The 1251-nt window shown below is 42.4% G+C and overlaps 1 protein-coding gene across 1 annotated transcript; it reads right to left on the reverse strand.

Annotated features, from left to right (window-relative positions):
- Positions 1 to 148: 148 nt before the first annotated feature.
- On the reverse strand, positions 149 to 692 carry LOAG_15495 (hypothetical protein; the record flags this gene model as incomplete). Its single annotated transcript, XM_020448951.1, has 3 exons — positions 149 to 269; positions 378 to 505; positions 546 to 692. Coding segments are annotated over 3 exons (396 nt in total), but the record flags the coding sequence as incomplete, so codon positions are not given.
- Positions 693 to 1251: the final 559 nt, after the last annotated feature.

Raw genomic sequence — 1251 nt, forward strand, 5'->3', positions numbered from 1 at the left:
TTAGCTATATCGTATCGTTTTTGTTGACCTTACCATTTACAAGTAAAGAATTAAACTACTTCCCCTTTCGTCTACAACGTTACGACACATACACACACACACACACATCATCCACATCAAAAGTGGTGCCGCTAATACTCCAAGGGACCTCCAATTCTCCTCGATAACCAACGTGTAAAATCCCCCTGCTTGTTCCAACTATTGACTGACTGCAAATTACTTCAACAGAAATCCACGACAGCGGCCAGTTCGCGCACGCTATGCCTTCCCTGAAAAATCCACTATGCAGATTGAGAGATACACCCACTTTTTAAAGTTCTGTAGCGACAGGAACAAAACGACAGGTGATAAGGTGCATTGAAAGCTACAAACTCAACCTGCATGCAGGCGGTTCAGAACACTGGTCGAAATTGACCTCGAAGATGACAATCTTGCTCGGCAACATCCTGAACGACCAAGCAGCCTTTTCCAAGGAGAGTATTGCTTGCTCCACGCGAAGAGAGGCCTAGAAAAAGCTCATCTCCATTTCCACCCGGTAAGCTAACCGTAATCAACGGGCATCTTCTAACGCGATCAAATAAAGATGAAAGACGAAAGCGTACACCTGCCTCTAAAAATGTGCTCAGATTGACACTCGCATGCTGGAATACCAGAACCATGCCTGGTAATGTGAACAGTATTCTGAGTGTCATTCTGCTCTTATTGTGCACGAACTATCACGATTTAACATCGACATTGCTGTTTTCAGTAAAGTTCATCTCCATAAGGATGATAGTTTCAGAGAACATAGTGTCGACTACACATTCTACTGGTCAGAAAAATCCAAAACCGAAAGTAACCTTCCAGAAGTTTGCTTCATGGTTAAAAACTACCGTCTTCAAACTCGAAAATCTACCAACAGGCCATTCCGATTACATTATCTCTCTATGTCTCCCAATACACAACAAAAAACAAGTTGTTTTCTCCAGGATATATGCTCCAACTCTCAAGCTGACCTTATGAGAAAAAAAAAAAACAAATTCTATACCGATCTATGATGTCTCATCCAAAAAGTTCTTGCCGCCAGAGTTGGAAAGAATTCCGAAACCTAGAAAGGAGCATTAGGCAAGCAGATATTGGAAAATGCAACGACAAGGATGGTTCCTGCTAGAATTTTGTGCAGAGCAACAACTCACCATCACAAATATTGCAGCTTGAAGACAATGTGAGTGCATCCTCGATCCAAGAAGCACTGGTACCTCATCGACTATG

The sequence above is a fragment of the Loa loa genome (genome assembly GCF_000183805.2).
Source record: "Loa loa unplaced genomic scaffold supercont3.2065, whole genome shotgun sequence".
NCBI classification, from domain to species: domain Eukaryota; kingdom Metazoa; phylum Nematoda; class Chromadorea; order Rhabditida; family Onchocercidae; genus Loa; species Loa loa.